This window comes from Tupaia chinensis, unplaced genomic scaffold, assembly GCF_000334495.1.
Source record: "Tupaia chinensis unplaced genomic scaffold, TupChi_1.0 Scaffold145148_1, whole genome shotgun sequence".
NCBI classification, from domain to species: Eukaryota; Metazoa; Chordata; class Mammalia; order Scandentia; family Tupaiidae; genus Tupaia; species Tupaia belangeri.
The window spans coordinates 70,947-86,266 of NW_006205008.1; the positions used below are offsets into that span (position 1 = coordinate 70,947).

The 15,320-nt window shown below is 46.2% G+C and overlaps 1 protein-coding gene across 1 annotated transcript in view; it reads left to right on the plus strand.

Annotated features, from left to right (window-relative positions):
* The window catches only part of AOPEP (aminopeptidase O (putative)), a 237,910-nt gene that overhangs the window by 42,513 nt on the left and 180,077 nt on the right, over positions 1 to 15,320 (plus strand). Inside the window, exon 2 of the mRNA XM_027768006.1 lies at positions 12,461 to 12,650. Coding sequence (XP_027623807.1) covers positions 12,461 to 12,650 — 190 coding nt within the window. The remainder of the gene's footprint in view (positions 1 to 12,460; positions 12,651 to 15,320) is intronic.

Genomic DNA, 15,320 nt, shown 5'->3' on the forward strand with positions numbered 1-15,320 from the left:
TGCCTTCATTATGAGCCATTAGCGGCTAGTAATAATTGAAACTGTGTTTGGATTTCAAAAATACAATAAAGCTAATTAATTCTACCCTTAGTAATGTGGAATTTGTAGTGACTGACCTAAGCTGGGCTGAAGTTTGTGTTTTGCCCTCTCTATGAAGCAGTCCGCCAGATCATCTTACAGCCATAAACACAGTTGATGGTAGACTCTTTCACAAGAAAAACTAGAGGTTAAATTCAAATGTCTACAAGGGGGTCAGGCAGCAAATATAAAACAGTGAATGGGTAGAGCAACCTCTGAGAAATGCTTGGTCTTCCTGTCTACTTTTGATGAATTTGTGAATGTAAGAAATATTTCACTTTTCGCTTAATCCTGCTATAAGGGAGAAAAGGACACACATGATTCTAAATGACAGGTGGATGTACCCAGTGTTGAGGAGCAGGGAGTAGGGGGAGCCACTGCAAATTGGAGAGGCCAGGCCCTCTCCGAAAGGGCCAGTTGCTATTTGGTCACAGTTGCTACATAATAATATGGTCTAGTATAGCTACTTCTTTCACATTTTCAATATAATTTAAAAATCGGGGTTTCAGGGACAGCAGGTGATGTGGTGGTTAGGGTGCTGATCCCACATGGCCAACTGCAGTTTGAGTCCCAAAACTGGTGGCTTGCTTTCTTGCTCGCCCGCTTTCTCTCTCTGTCTCTCTGATTAGCGTATGTGCTCTATAGCAAATCAAAAATAATTATAGATACAGTTAAAATAAATAATTATTTTTTAAAAAAGAAAGAAAATTGGGATTTCTTTTTTTCCTTAATTGCCAGAGGGCATGTGTGTTCATCAGAGAGAGAACAAGAGAGAGAAAACACCCCCCAGTGGGGCATGCTCACTCTACAGTTCCTTCTCTCCCATGTCTTCATCCTGCCAGGATTTGGGCACATATGCACACATGCCAGGCATGTTTTTCAAGCTACTGGGGTTGGGCTTTGAACCATGGTTGGCCACAAGGGATCTGACTCCCTTAACTACTAGGTTATACGGTCGGCCCCTAAACCAGGGTTTCTAGATAACATCTTCCCACTTGTAAGCTTGGGCAGTGATTTATTTATTTTTTTAAAACAAGTTAATGCTATGCAGCCACCACAGCATAGGTCAGCAGTTCTCAGAGTGTGGTCCCTGGACCAGCAACATCAACATCCCTGGAGACTTCACCAAAATGGCGATCTTCAGGCCCTACCCAGGCCTACCCTGGCAGTGAAGCCCAGTGATCTATTGGGTCGTCAGAAAAGTCATGGCATATTTTTTTATGTTTTTCTGTGCAAAAATACGGCATGACTTTTCTGATGATGCAATATTTTAACAAGCCCTCCAGGCAGGTTTACCAGGTTTAGTGTATACTGCTTGGAACCTACTCTAAAAAAATCATTAATTGTTGGTCTGAAATTTAGATTTAACTAGATGTGCTGCTCTTTACCCAGCAAAACTACCTTCAGGAGGTTTCCATCCAAGTTGGTGCTGATCAAGTGAAACCTGTGAATGGGCCAGGCTGCCTGTGCGTGAATCAGCGTTGACACTTAGGAACCATGACAGCTTAGACAAGTGAGGTAGCTCTCTGTGGCTTGCTTTATTTGTGTGTAAACTGATCCTATTACTACCAATAATTATTATTTTTATTGCTAGCGCTCCCTTTTAAGTTTGATGTTAGAATTGAATGAGTTAATACACATACAGTACTTCGTACTTTGCCCGAGAGACAGTAAACGATATCAAAGTATTTCCTGTCATTATTTTGTTTTCCTTCTTTTCTCCGCCATCATCTTCACTGCCACTGCCACCACCCACGGTCAGGGAATACTTGGACTCACCTTGCAGTTCTTTTTGTGGCTCTCGCTTTGACTTAGTTCGGAGTTGTTTCTAACGCCTTATTCCCAAAAGAGCTCCGGTGCTTGTTTCTACCCAAGTAACCTCCCGCTCTGAAATCTATTGCAGTTAACAGTGTGGCAGTCTGGTGAGGGGAGCACATCTGTGCTTGATTTTGGTTGGTTTGTGTTAGTTTTTTAATTGCCCCAGGGTACATGCACTCACCAGCGACAGAAAGGAAAAGAGAGACAGAGTCCCTGCAGTGGGACACGGTCATGCCTCAGTCCCTTCTCCTCCATTTCTCTATCCTGTTAGGATCTAGAACATGCATGTGCACATGCCCAGCATGCTTTTCAAGCCTTCAGAGTCAGGACTCAAACCCTAGTCAGCCTTGTGGTATCTGGCTCTCTCTGTACAGTACTTAACCAATGCTCTATGGAGCCAGCCTGAATCCCATTCTTTCTTCCACACCAATGTTCTGCTTCTGGAACTCTCTGTTGGTCTGCGTTCAGGTCTGTTGCGATACAGCCCATCCTTTCTGCTTCATGTGTGCCTTCACCAGCCCCAGCACAACACTTAGACATACTCCTGACGACAGCTTGGGCTTTCAGATTCCCACACACCTAGCTGGGCCCTAGGTGCTTGCTCTCAGTTGAGGTGCCTCCCTTCCCAATTAAATTTCTGCATACTCTTTGGGAAATCCCCACCTCTTTTTCCTAGGCAAGGAACATGAGAAGGCTTGACGTGTGGATCCAAAGAGCGTATTTCAAAGGAAACCAGTAACCACACTGAGCTTGCTGAGGGTGGTTGCAGGCTGCCCAAACGTGTCCCTTCACGAAGCAGCTTTCCACGCTTCCTCATGATCACAAATGACTGACTCTTGTGCATACAGTGAGAACCAACCGGATGAGCTATTACAGTTCTCAGTTGCACCATTTTATTGCTGTTCTGGGAATGGAGCAAAATGCATTATTTTATTCAATAGAGATTTTCCCTGTATCACAGTGGAGGCTAATTTTATTAGCACTTTTTATGGGAACAAACATGCTCGGCTTGGTAGGGGAGGACTGAGGTGGAGTCATGGGGATGTGAGGGAGGGGAGAGAATCCCATTTTGTCATCTACATGCTCCAGCAGAAGCAGCCAGCACACTTTAATTGGTAATTACTTACTTATCAGAAGAATTCTCCAGATCCTACAGCAAATGCATAGCTCTCAGTGGATAAGTAATGTAAGGATGAATCTAGAGACACATCCAACTACAGTAAATATTTGATAATGCAGTGAGTATTGATGTATCCTTGGGGTCCAAAGTGTATAGTCATCAGAATGTTCAGTTACTGTCACAAAAAGTTATTTCTTTGTCCTCATTTATGAGAATCCGGAACATGTCCTTTAAGATTCAGAGAAAGGGGGTCAGCAGATGGCATAATGGTTACATTGCTGGACTCCCACATGGCCCACTGTGGTTCAAGTCCTGAACCCAGAGGCTTGATGCTCACACTGGGCACGTGTGCATGTGTGCCCACAATCCCAAGAGGAGAATGGAAGAGAAGGGATTACAGCATGGCCACTTCCTCCCCCCGAGGGATTATTTCTTGCTTTCTGTCTCTGTCTCTCTGGCGAGCGCATACACCCCATTGCAAAAAATCTTTCAAAAAAAAAAAAAATACAGAGAGGAAAGGAGTCCAAATCTAGTTGGAAAATTCAAATACTGGTTTTGCCTTTGATACTTTAGCTTTAAAACATGAAGCATTTGGGACCAGAAGTTAGCATAATGGCTATGTTGCTGAACTCCCATGTAGCCGACCACAGTTCGAGTCCTGGACCCGGTGACTTAAACTCATGCCGGGCACATGTGTGTGCGTGCCCAAGATCCCAAGAGGAGAATGGAGGAGAAGGGATTGCGGCATGGCCATCTCCCCTGGAGAGTGATTTCTCACTTTCTGTCTCTCTGTCTCTGTCTTTCTGGCGAGTGCATGCACCCTATAGCAAAAACCTCTCAAACAAACAAACAAACATGAAGCATTCACTTGCAGCTTTATTGAGTTTCTTAGATGAGCATAACTACAGATACCAACCACTGCCCTTTACTTAGGTGGGGTATTCCGGGGGAGAGTATAATCCCTGACAGTTGAGCACCAGCTTTGCCCCATTTCTCATGAGGTGCTAAAGTCTGCACAGCTTCCGACTCTCCGTTGCCCAGTAGTGCAGAGGTCAATGTCTGCTGCTCTGCCTACCAATAGCTACGCTCTGCACAGTAGTGCGAGTGTGAGCATGTGTGCGTGCATGCACATGTGTCGAATTATTTAGACATGGTCTTGCAGTGTCCCATTGTTGCTGCCACAGCCTCTCAAAAAGCTGGCTTTTTGGATGAGCTGTGAATCAAATCTGGACCTTCCATTTGGCCTCAGCCTGCTAGACAGCACTGTCTAGCTGGCCTCTATTATTTAGAATCAAAAGGCCTCTGTTTTCAGGAGTCAAGGTGGTTCTATGTTTTCTGAAGTCCAGATTGTCCTGTATTTTCTGGAGTTAAGGTCATCTCTGTATTTGGTCATTGCCGTGCTGTTTGTTTTCCCATTAGCCAAGGCCAACACTAAACCAAATTGTGAGGAAGGGAACAGTATAATACTGTGTGGTCCCCAGGTCTCCCTTTCCCTCCTGTCTCACTAGGAGCCCCCGCTCTCCTCCTCACTGTCATCTGTGCTCTGCTTTGAAACGCTCCCTGTCTCCCACGAACATCCATCATGAACCCTGATGGGATCTGGGTCTCAGTCCTTTGCCCCTCCACATGAAATGAAATCATAAACGTCTTCTAAAATAACTTAGGAGTTAAGAGAGAATATAAACTTGGAGATCCTATGCTCCCGCATAGTGTGTTTTAAAATTGCTGTCTACTTGCCCCTTGTCAGTCTGCTTCTTTCACATAGTTGACTACTTGGCTATATTATCACTTCCATTTTCCTAATTTCTTCATCTACTTCCTTCATCTGACTTGCCTCTTCCTGGCTTGTTTTCTGCTTCCATCTCACCTTTGATGGCCTTCCTTGTTTTCTCTCTTCCCCTCATTTTGTTATCCATGTCTCATCTTGTTATTTTTTCTCATGTCATCATCTCCTCCCTTCATCTCTTGGTCTACTTCCTGCATCACTTCTACTTCCCTCATCTATTTATCTATTTCATCTCCTTATCTACTTCCCCCCTCTCCTTATCCACTCCCCCTCTCCTTATCTACTGCCCTCATTTTGTCACCTTGGCTCCTGTAGCCCTTGGAGTGCATGACCTACTTTCAATCATCTCTACTCAAAAAGAATATTAAACTTTAGGAAGAATAGGTAGGAGGTAGGAGCCAAGGAGAGGCAGCCCCTCATGTCACCTTCTCTGTGTTTCTAGACTCATATACTAGTGACTGACCTAAGCATCCTTCCCCCTGCTTGTCTGAACATCCACTGTAGTGACCCACTGGGGACTCCCAGCATAGGACGGGTATGAAGAGCTCCTCACTGAGTCTCTTTGGGGACATCCACAGTGGTCTGGTGATGCTCTCCTCACTTCGCACCCTTTCCCCTTCCTCTCTCCCCTCCTTCTCACTGGTGAGAGGGCGAAGCCTTGCTGAATAGATGGCCTGATAACCTACGGGCAGTTCTAGCTGTGATACAGATTTAGGGAACAGAGGTCCCAGGATGAGGTTGGTGGCTTCCCCCTTGTTGGACTCTGAAGACAGAGCTCCTGGGACAGCAGTGATCATTGTGCCACCAGGCTGGGACTGGCACAGAGGGAGAGAAGCCCAGAAGTGGCAGGTATAAGACCAGGGACCCTGGACGGAGTGCATCAGAGGGAGGCTTCAGAGTGAAGATTGTGTGCATGAGTTCAAATACTGGCTCCATTTCTTGCCAGCTGTGTGATGTTGGGCTGGTCACTTTGCATCAAAGTGCCTCATTTTGATCATATCAGAAATCTATCTCTTTAGGTTGTGGGTAAAGGAAACTATATCACTCAGCACACAGCAGATACTGAAGCAATGTTGAGTCTTCAGAGGGAAGGTATGTTGGGCCAGCCCCATGGCACAGTGGTTAAGCACTGTGCATTAGAACAAAATCCTACATGGCTCACCACAATTGAAATCCAAAATCTGGCATCATGAAACTACTCCAGACACATTTTGGGTATGTGCCCAAAATCCTGACAGGAAGGAAGAATGAAGAAAAGATTGTGGCATAACCACACCCTACTGGCATGTTTCTCTCTCTCTCTCTCACACACACACACACACACACACACACACACTTCTGAGTACATGTGTCCTTTGGCAATTAAAAGAAAAAGAAAAGAAAAAGAAATCACATTAGGGGACCAGCAGTTAGCGTAATGGCTATGTCGCTGGACTCCCATGTAGTAGACCGCGGTTCGTGTCCTGGACCCGGTGGCTTAATACTCACGCCAGGCGCATGTGCGTGTGTACCCAAGATCCCGAGAGGAGAATGGAGGAGAAGGGATTGCGGCATGGCCATCCCCCCTGGGGGGTGATTTCTCGCTTTCTGTCTCTCTGTCTCTCTCTGTCTGGCAAGTGCACATGCCCTATAGCAAAAACCTCTCAAAAAAAAAAAATAAGAAATCACATTAGGATGATTTTGGCACAGGTAAAGAACGTAGCAGTGGGTCACCTCAGTCATTCTCTGTTATGATCATGTTAGTTGTATGAGCAAAAATTCATTAAGATAAATGAGGAGATCCTTTACTGTCTATGTATGCTTCAGAACTTGTAAAACTTTTACTAACAGCCTAACATCAACGTTATTGCTCTAACCTAGGTCCTCTTGAACATTGATCAGATGTAGCAAGTTTTCAGAACTCATGTCCACCTCTCTCTCCAAAAGAATATTCCTCGTCTTCTGAGCATCTGGTTTATAGATTATGCTGTGTAATTACAGTGGGACACCAGAAGAGGAAAGTGGAAAATGACTGTTACCTCTGAGCAGTCTCAGAGCCAGAGGGAAGGAGAGAGGGTCTTGCCAGGTCATCTGGGCCATCTCTTTATCTTCGAGACAAGGGATGCCTCCCTGACAGTAGCCAGCAGCCAGGAAAGAGGGATGATGCGTCATGCATCGGGGGAAGTGCTGGCATGTATCACTTCACACCTTAGGCAGGGAAGAGAAATGTTCCGAACCTGAGGGAGGGGGAGTGAGGATTTGTCCTCCCTTTCAGATTGCCCCAGGCGCCTACAAATCTTCGTATCAGTTGTCTGAGTTAAATTAGGAAGTAATAAAGTCACACAAGCAAAAGCTACTTTCCAGTAATTCTAAGACCCTTAGAACTATCCTCTGACTTTGGAAGAGCAAGAGCCTGATTTCCCTCTTTCTTGGTTCTTCCTTCCTCTTTATAGTGGAAATAGGCTCCACATATTGAAATTGTGAAAAGTGAAGGTATGTTGGGCCAGCCCCATGGCACAGTGGTTAAGCACTGTGCATTAGAACAAAATCCTACATGGCTCACCACAATTGAAATCCAAAATCTGGCATCATGAAACTACTCCAGACACATTTTGGGTATGTGCCCAAAATCCTGACAGGAAGGAAGAATGAAGAAAAGATTGTGGCATAACCACACCCTACTGGCATGTTTCTCTCTCTCTCTCTCACACACACACACACACACACACACACACACACACACTTCTGAGTACATGTGTCCTTTGGCAATTAAAAGAAAAAGAAAAGAAAAAGAAATCACATTAGGGGACCAGCAGTTAGCGTAATGGCTATGTCGCTGGACTCCCATGTAGTAGACCGCGGTTCGTGTCCTGGACCCGGTGGCTTAATACTCACGCCAGGCGCATGTGCGTGTGTACCCAAGATCCCGAGAGGAGAATGGAGGAGAAGGGATTGCGGCATGGCCATCCCCCCTGGGGGGTGATTTCTCGCTTTCTGTCTCTCTGTCTCTCTCTGTCTGGCAAGTGCACATGCCCTATAGCAAAAACCTCTCAAAAAAAAAAAATAAGAAATCACATTAGGATGATTTTGGCACAGGTAAAGAACGTAGCAGTGGGTCACCTCAGTCATTCTCTGTTATGATCATGTTAGTTGTATGAGCAAAAATTCATTAAGATAAATGAGGAGATCCTTTACTGTCTATGTATGCTTCAGAACTTGTAAAACTTTTACTAACAGCCTAACATCAACGTTATTGCTCTAACCTAGGTCCTCTTGAACATTGATCAGATGTAGCAAGTTTTCAGAACTCATGTCCACCTCTCTCTCCAAAAGAATATTCCTCGTCTTCTGAGCATCTGGTTTATAGATTATGCTGTGTAATTACAGTGGGACACCAGAAGAGGAAAGTGGAAAATGACTGTTACCTCTGAGCAGTCTCAGAGCCAGAGGGAAGGAGAGAGGGTCTTGCCAGGTCATCTGGGCCATCTCTTTATCTTCGAGACAAGGGATGCCTCCCTGACAGTAGCCAGCAGCCAGGAAAGAGGGATGATGCGTCATGCATCGGGGGAAGTGCTGGCATGTATCACTTCACACCTTAGGCAGGGAAGAGAAATGTTCCGAACCTGAGGGAGGGGGAGTGAGGATTTGTCCTCCCTTTCAGATTGCCCCAGGCGCCTACAAATCTTCGTATCAGTTGTCTGAGTTAAATTAGGAAGTAATAAAGTCACACAAGCAAAAGCTACTTTCCAGTAATTCTAAGACCCTTAGAACTATCCTCTGACTTTGGAAGAGCAAGAGCCTGATTTCCCTCTTTCTTGGTTCTTCCTTCCTCTTTATAGTGGAAATAGGCTCCACATATTGAAATTGTGAAAAGTGCCGAACCCACAAGAAGCTCAAGCTTGATAAATGTAAGCCTATAGGACGCGTCCCAAGGATCTGCATGAAAAGTGAAATTGCTCCCTGGGAGGGGAATTGGGATCTGCTCCAGTGTAATGGGAGGGGCCATGTGGGGCTCTTTTTGCCCTGAACCAAAAGCAGTTTCCTGTCCTCTGGGCTCCTCCCAGCAGCAGTGCTGACCTGCAGGGGCGTCAGTGTCTAGTTGGACTACTGAGTGCTGCATCCATCGCTCCCTGAGCAGCAAGATGGGCCGTGCTGGTCTGGTCTCCCTGGAAAAAGCAGAAATAAATCAAACACCAGCTCCTACTTAAGATCTGATGAAATTCTCCATTTCCGCTCCAAATTGAATTCCTCCCGAAGGATCTGAGCAGCTCCTGGGAGTAATGAAGGCACTCCTTCCTCCTCTGCTAGAAGCATGTTTTAAATTAACGGACACGACATCATAATCTGGGTGGGGAGGGCACGTTAAGGAACAGTCTTGAGAAACTGTTTTCAGACCAGACATGATATTTTCGATCTCAAGGGGCAAGGCGGCAGACAGGCAATGTGCTTGACCTCTGTCAGGAGGCAGCTCCCCTGGTGGTCTCCTGGGAATGAATGACAGGTGCCCCGTGTGGCTCCTCCCCACACCCTGCCTGCCCACCTTTCTCCTCCACTACTTGCAAGCAAGAGAGGATGTGCTTTCTGAGACTGAAAATAACACTTTCCTGCCCATCTGTTATTTGGGGAAAATGATAAACTCTATGATAACAAAAAAAAAATAAAGTTTTTAAGATGAAGATGTCATTGAAGTGATTATCTTCCATCTTCTCTAACAATGATGAATTGACAATCTGACATTTGTAGAGGCAGTTGACACAGACCCTTTGAGGAGGAAAACAAAAACAAAAACAAAACCCAAACCCTATTTTCCAATAGGCCTTGTCAGAGTGAAGACCGATCACCAGCTGGCTGATCCTGGCCGTGAATAAGATCTGGGAGTAGAGGAATTGTGTGAGGACCCCCGGGTGAGCCTTATAAATCGAGAAGGTGGGAGTAGAAAATTCTAAAACTTTGTTCTGTGTTGAAGGTGGACATGAAGTAGCTTGTCTGTTGGTGAAGGGATATTTTATATTACTCCTTGAAGTAAGCTTAAGAACATTATTTTATTTTTCTTTGCTCACTGCTGAAGAGAATCAGTTTAACAAAGATAAGAGGTTTAAAAAGTCTACTTAACATGAGAAATTCTGACATTTAGGGTCAAAAGGAGAGAAGGAAATTCTCCTCGCAAGAATTTTCTATTGATCCTTTTATGTCAGAATTTTATTAACAGCCCTTGAGACAGGTTATCAAGACCTCATTCCATGGTTTTGATTTAATTTTAAGAACGAAGCCATTTCCTTCCTGGGGAAATAGCCCTAGTGCCTAATATGTAAAACCCAACTTTCGAAGGGCAGAATGGACTGCTGGAGATTTACGGTCAGGCGCGCAACCAGAATCCAGCCTTCTCAGGGAGAAAGTCGTGTTTCCCACCAATAATAGGGTCACTTCTATCAACTTACAGACCCATCTTTCCAACTGGGGAGGAGGTTTAAGCTTCAGTCCCCCTCCAGTGACAGTTAGGCATACATTTATTGCAGACTCAGTAGAAAGGATTGATGGTGGAAAGCAGGCATTTAGGTTGAATTCCAGCCATGCCAGGATCTGTCCTGAGCCCAGCCAGGGTGCTCCAAGGCTAGGCTGGTGTCTCCAGAGTACTGAAGGCTGAGGAAGGAAGTGTGCTGCAGACAAGGAGGCCCCTTCAAGGGGAAGAAAATGGAAAGGGCAGGAAAGTGAAATGCCACCCCCCACACAGCTGCAATTGTGCATTTCCCCAGGCCTTCCTAGGCTTTCACATTTGCATAAATGAGCCTTGGCTAGGCTTCCCCTAGGGGACAAAGCATCGGGCAGGTCACCCTGGACAGCAGAGGCCTTTTCTTCATCATCTGTCTCACTGCGATGTCACAGTCATCAGCCCGTAGAGGCTTCCTGGCTGGAGCAGAAGCTCGGCCCTCCAGTTTCCGAAGCGACCTGCACACATCTGTCTCGCCCTGGCTGGCAGACCCTCCCCATGCAGGCTTGTCTTTGAGCCTGTTTATAAGGCCTGAAGTTACTTCTGTTTTGTTTTAGCCAAAAGAGTGAACTGCTGCCAGCAGTATGTCTGGAATGTTATTTACTCAGTACATTTCTGTGGCTTTTCTTTGTAGCACTGCACATGCCAGAGCCAGGGGTCATTGACTTGAAAATGCCAGGTTGCACAGTTTGTCTCCTCAGTGGGGTGACTTTCTCAGGAAGGGAAGGTAGCTCCTGTGCCTCTTAATTTCCTCCTTCCTTGTTTCCCTTCTTTGCTTCCCTTCTTCCATGTTGTTTGTGTGTGTGTGTGTTTTGGGGGGGTCTTATTTTTTTTCCTGTGTGAATGCTCCTAACTACTGTTGGTACCTGTTGCCACTCACCCCTTTGTCTTCAATGCCCCAACTCTCCTTTGAATTTCAGGGGTTTCTGGTGGACCCTGAGGAGAGCCTGGCAGATGCTTTTTCATTTGCGTGCCTGCCCTGTTATTATTTCACATGAAAGCTGTCTATCTTGGCAGGCCTGACTCCACGATTGCAGTTGAGCTCTCTGAGCTGAATAGGCGATGTTGTGCAAGGGAAATATAGGTGGAGTTTTCTCTAATGGTAGCCGTGGGGGCGGAAGAAAAATCTGCAAGCAGTCTCGGCTTGTGCAGCGCCAACAAGATGGCAAACAAATGACTTTTGAGAGAAGGAACCGGTGTGTACGGTTTCTTAATTTGGAAGATTTCACAACTGCTTTTGTTCAATTGATGGAGGAAAAAAAAATTTTTTTTCCCTAAGAGCAAATCCTTCATCAGGAAGACTGTAAATAAGGTCTGGGTAAATGATAAATGCTGGAGGTGGAAGCACAGAAGGGACCCACTGGCCTCTTCTTTCTTCAGCCCACTTTCGTCCCACTTCATCTATGCAGTTTTAATCACAGTGTTTTGGGTTTTAAAACAAATGTAGAAAATGGGATTAGATGAATCTCCCTGTCTGGTGCCAGCCCTGGGGCCGTTGGCACACCTGGGTGGGTGAACTCCCTGCCTCCTCCTCTCAGCATACTGCCATCGTCACATGAATCTCTAAGTGCCCCCAGAGAGCACTGAGGGCCTCAGCCTCAGAACTGGCCTGTATGTGGGTCTCTTGGAAAAGCCCCCCCACACAGCGCCCGTTAGTTTCTGAACTCCACAGGAGCCCTGGTGTGAAATGGAAAGTTTGGGGGTCCAGTGTTCTCGGTTTTTCCTGTCCTCCTGTGCCACTTCTCCAGTTGTCTGTGGGCTGCTCGGACGTTTGGCCGAAGGGCCTTTGATCACTCTCCTGGCAGCATGGGCTGCGCGTTCTCACACCTGCTCTTCTTTTACAGCCCAGATTTCAGAGTAAGTGCTTCCATGGCCTTGTAATTTTTTTTCAATGTAAAAAATAAATAAATAAATAAAAAACAAAACTTGGGTGTAGGTTACTTATTACAGGTAATAGCTGTTTGATGACGGAGACAACTGCTTGGCAGCAACGGCAATCTGAACCAGTGCCAGAAACATAAACTGCCACTTTATTTACGTCTAAAAGCATCCAAGCCGCAAGCCTATTGGTCATGAACTAGCATGCACATGATAATAACAGGCTCGCCAGGCTAAGGAGGCCACCCCGTGGGGCAGCCACGGGCACAGGCTCTAACAAGACACCCTGTGTTTTCTCCCCTATCGTCCACAGCCCACACATCATCTTCCTCTCCCAGAGCACCTTGACAGGATCAAGCCATCTCTGCGGGACCCGGCTCTGCCATGAAATCGCTCATGCCTGGTTCGGCCTAGCCATTGGGGCCCGTGACTGGACGGAGGAGTGGCTGAGTGAAGGGTTCGCCACCCACTTGGAAGATGTATTCTGGGCTCAAGCACAGCAGGTAGGTTTAAAGTGATCCTGAGCATGTCACTACACAGAGTCAAATGTACGCTCGTTGGTCCATTCAGCAGATCAGTACTGAGTCCCTCCTCTGCACCAGCACTGTTTTGGCTGGTTCACTGTCTAGAGATGGGAGAGAGAATAGACAAGCAAATGAATCAGTGACTTGTCAGGAGGTGAAGAGGACTATGAGGAAGAATGAGCCCCATACAGAGTAGTGGGGTGTGTGCTGTTTTAGAGAGTGGTAAGAGAAGACCTCTGATATAGGAGACTTTGAGCAGAGACATTAAGAGAAGCTTATATGGGGTCAATTGGCAGCATGGTAGTTAAGGCCGTTGGATCCAACTGTACAGTTTGAGTCCTGGACTCAGTGACTTGAAAAAACACACCAGGCACATGTGCTTGTGTACCCAAAATCCTGAGAGGAGAATGGAGGAAAAGGGATTGCAGCATAGCCATCCCCTAGGGGGGTGATTTCTCACTTTCTCTCTCTCTCTCTCTCTCTCTCTCTCCACTCTCTCTGTCATATAACAAATTGAAAAGAAAAAAAAAGACTATGCTATGGCATTCTCAAACATCCCTTCATGGTTGTACTTATATCAACTTGGTGTGTATGTTTTTAAATAACGAGATTAAAATTTAATTCAGGATTTATAACTTCAGATGACTGTGTCAAGTAACAAATCAAGAATGAAGCAGCTGGGAACCAGCAGTTAGCATAATGGCTATGTCACTGGACTCCCACGTAGTCGACCGCGGTTCTTGTCTCAGACCCGGTGGCTTAAATCTCATGCCGGGTGCGTGTGCGTGCATGCCCACGATCCCGAGAGGAGAATGGAGGAGAAGGGATTGCGGCGTGACCATCCCCTCTGGGGGGTGATTTCTTGCTTTCTGTCTCTATGTCTCTGTCTGTCGGCGAGTGCACGTGCCCTATAGCGAAAACCTCTCCAAAAAAAAAAAAAGAATGAAGCAGCTGATGTTACAGATTACGGAATGGTAGGACTGGAGCAAACTGGCAATGCTACTCAACTCTAACCAATTGTTGTCATATTGAAGGGAGGGCTCAGTATAGCCCAGACTTCTCGATTTTTGAGGAAGGCCATACATCTGAATTTGTATGTGAAGATTACTAATTTTAAAAATATGCAAATCACGCATACCCAGAGGCCAGACCTGGTAACATGCTTCTAGTTTGCAATCTCTACTTAAAAGAATTAGCCACCAGTTAATGAGGATATAGCAGCTAAACTGCCTCCTGCTCCTTTTCCAATTCCTAATACTCAGGGCACTTCTTTTCCCTACCATCCCCACCCCTTATTTAGCATTTTCCTAAATTCCCAAGTTTATGCATACCTGTGTGATACCCTGTTGAGAGTATTTCTCTCTCGCTCGCTCTCTTTCTTTTTCTGTCTCATGTAGACATGAACTCTCTACCATGAATAAAATAATAATTTTTTATTTGTTCATAAATCAATTTATTTATGTTTCTTTAAATAAAGACAAGCACTTGGTAGAAAGAAAAAGAAAGCAAGTTAGGAAAGAGAGACAAACACCAAATTTGTGGGAGTGCCACAGTAGAGAGGCCGGGTCTGAGGAGATCTAGAAAGCATTTGCAAAAGAGGTGACTCGTGTTGTGGGCCTTGAATGGAAAACAAGAATTGAGCTTTCACTCTCTATCCTTCTTGCTTAACTTGGCCAAGAGGTCAGCCCAGCTCATTATCCCTCTCACTGTGTGCAGTAACTCTTCAAGATGAGAAAACAGGAAGACCCCCGAGACCAAGCGAACACTCTCGATTCCAGCACAGGGCACGTCCATCACTTGGACCCTCTCCTGTGCTGACACCGGCTGAATGGCCACGTTAGGCCTTCCCACAGGGAGCATGCCCTGTTGGGGAGGGCATCGGGGAGGCTTCTCAGCAGTGGCTTCTCCGTGAAGAGGGTCTGAGAACACACGTGGCAGTGCTCATTTTGGCCACGTGGCTGCCTGGGAGACTGCTCACTGCAGCTCTGAGTATTAGTAAGCACGACAGAGTGAGGAGTGCAGGATCATCGAACAAGGGGCGGGAACCGGCGGCGTTCCACACAGGGAGACATTCCATGGCAGGAGCGAAGGGAACCAGTGGCAGGATTGCCTCGAACAGTTTGTCAACAACCTGTGTGAAGCCTAAGCTCCTTTGCATTACTCTACGGCTGCCATCATCAAATAGCACAGCTGGGGGCTTCAGCAGTAGACAGGCATCTTCTCACAGTTCTGGCAAATGGACGTCTAGCACCAAGGTACCCACGGGGCTGGTTCCTAGTGAGGGCTGTCTTGGCTTGCAGACGGCTGCCTTTTCGCTGTGTTTTTACATGGCCTGTTCTTCATTCATGCATAGAATGCTCTGGTGTTTCTTCCTCTTCTCATAAAGACACCAGTCCTTCCGGGTCAGGGCCCCACCCACATGGCCTCATTTAGCCTGAATCACCTGACCTTGAATGCTCTAACTCCACATATAATCACAGTGGGGTTAGGGCTTTAACATGTGTTTGGGAGGACACAGTTCCACCCCTAACAACAGGCACACAGTCTGTTGATTATTCGGCCTCTGCCAGCATCTTGGCATCCTTTCCACTCCTCAGCTCGTGGTCTGCTCCTGGCCCAGCCACATCCCTCACCATTCTTGAAGCATAT